General features: G+C 57.1%; 1 protein-coding gene across 1 annotated transcript in view; it reads right to left on the bottom strand.

Moving 5' to 3' along the window:
- The window catches only part of LOC104133356 (E3 SUMO-protein ligase PIAS3), a 16,948-nt gene that overhangs the window by 1,491 nt on the left and 13,129 nt on the right, over positions 1-2,328 (bottom strand). The window contains exon 6 of the mRNA XM_035902118.1: positions 17-151. Within this exon, the coding sequence (XP_035758011.1) occupies positions 17-151 (135 nt within the window). The remainder of the gene's footprint in view (positions 1-16; positions 152-2,328) is intronic.

Genomic DNA, 2,328 nt, shown 5'->3' with positions numbered 1-2,328 from the left:
CCTTCGCCTCACTCACCCTGCCGAACTCCGAGGACCAGTTCACTACGATCGTGTTGGGGACGGTTGCCGACAGCCGTGCCAGCGGAGTGATGTTGACGGGGCGGCTGGGTCGTTTGGGCTCGGCGCCGTTTTTTGTGGGCGGGAGGTAACCCTGCGAAGGGAGAAGGGTTACTGCGAGGGGAGGAGGATCGCCTAGCACAAAATAAATTCCCTCCGAGGCGTAAGGCCACGGAGAAGAACCTACAAACCCCGTCTCCCGGCGCGGGACGTTTCACATCACTCCTGCGAGAATCTGTCTGCAAATCTCAGAGCAGCACATGATCGTCTCTCAGTGTCAAGGACTGGAGAATAAAGGTTCCTCCTCCAAAATCCTTACGCCGACGGGCACGCCGGAACCCCATCGTAAGCTGAACCTCTCCGCCAACACCGAGCTGGCAGCCCGGGCTGTGCTGTGCACAAATGGCGTTGAATTAAAAAAACCCAACCCCAAATCCTACCCAGTTCAAGCGAGAAAACGACATCCCGTGACCAATCTCAACCTTCGCTTCATCACATCCCCGTCCCAACCCAGAGCCAGAGCCCAGCCCGTTAAAGTCAGCGCTGCCCCTTCCTCGTCGCCCTCCATCAGACCGGGAGGCTTCAGACCGACTCGGCAGCCGCCCACCCCTTCAAGTGGGGATAAAACAAGCGAAGAAAACACCGAGCGTTCCCGCGGAGCCGCCGCGGCGCGCGCGGCCCCTGCAAGCATCTGCTGGGCTGCCGGTGAATCATCCAGAGCAACGCAGGGAACCTCATCTGCGAGCAGAAGCAAGGGGGGGCAGGGGGGCACCCTTCAGCCACCTCAGGGGCACGTCCCCCTTTCCGCCCCACGAGGCCAGAAACGACCTTTATTTTATTTATTTATTTATTTCATAGAATCATGGAATGGTTTGGGTGGGAAGGGACCCCCAGAGGTCACCCAGCCCAACCCCCCTGCAGGAGCAGGGACACCTTGAACCACAGCAGGTTGCTCACAGCCCCGGCCAACCTGGCCTGGAATGGTCCCAGGGATGGGGCCTCCACCCCCTCTCGGGGCAACCCCTGCCAGGCTTTCACCACCCTCACTGCAAAGAATTTCTTCCTTAGATCCAGTCTAAACCTCCCCTGCTTCAGTTTAAAGCCATCCCCCCTTGTCCTGTCCCAGCTGGCCCTACTAAAAAGCTTGTCCCCCCCTTTCCTCTGGGCCCCCTTGAAGCCCTGACCGGCCGCACTCAGCTCTGCCCGCAGCCTTCTCTTCTCCAGGCTGAACACCCCCAACTCTCCCAGCCTGGCCTCATAGGACATTTATTTGTTTTTAAAGCAGGTCACTAATCATCTCGGCCAAAACCAGACAGAATATCAGGGGCACGTCCCCCTTTCCGCCGCCCCACAAGGCGGGAAACGACCTTTATTATTTTTTTTTTTCCATTATTATTTATTTGTTTTTAAAGCAGGTCGCTAATCGTCTCGGCCAAAACCAAGCAGAATATCCGAGGCAAAAAAATGCAAATCTCTCAAAACCCCGAAGGGAGCGGCTCCGGCTCCGCGGGTTTGGCTGCCGATAAAGCGCCAGCCCAGCCGCCCCGGAGCAAAGCCGGCGTGGGGGAACTGGCCTAATCCCTGACACCCCTCCGAGGCCTGAGGGCGGAATCGCATCCCAGCTGCCAGCTGGGGTGAGCACCACTTCTTGTTGTATTTTTTACAACCCCCCTCCCAGCACAAAGGACCCCAGCCCTGACCGCAGCGTCCCTGCAACGCGATAAACTAAACGCGGTGCCGCCGTCCCGTCAAACTCAGGCTTTACCCTGCGTTATTATTGTCAAGTCTCTCGTTGAAAAGAGGCATTCCGAAAAAAATGAGAGGGAATCTGCTGGTTAGGGCAAACCAACTAAAAAACCAGGCCCAAAGTCTGCGCGTTCTTCCATTAAAGACCGCACTCCCCGAATCGCAGAGCGGCTTCCCCCGCCCCCGAGCCGCGGCCCTGTGACGTGAAATCGCTCCTGCGCTCTGACCGCGCCGTTGCTCCAAGTCGGTCTTTAACCTCCGGAAAATACATTCCCAGTGCATCGCTGGGAGCCGCAGCTGCGTGAGAGGGCAGCCTCCAGCCTACGACATAGTAAGAAGAAATAAGATTTACTCACGGGCAGGGGACAGAGCTTTCCATTGACCTTGACAAATAAATTAGGAGGGAAGTAATCTTCTTGGGGACAGCTGGTTTCACACAAGCAAAACCTAAGGAGCAGGAGGGAGAAACTGGCCAGTGAGTGGTGACACTCGCACAGCAGGGGCAGCCAAGACCCCCTCCGAAAA

The sequence above is a fragment of the Egretta garzetta genome, unplaced genomic scaffold, assembly GCF_000687185.1.
Source record: "Egretta garzetta isolate BGI_Z169 unplaced genomic scaffold, ASM68718v1 scaffold359, whole genome shotgun sequence".
NCBI classification, from domain to species: Eukaryota; Metazoa; Chordata; class Aves; order Pelecaniformes; family Ardeidae; genus Egretta; species Egretta garzetta.
Note: the sequence above shows the minus strand (reverse complement) of the source record. Positions and strands in the feature narration are given on the sequence as shown.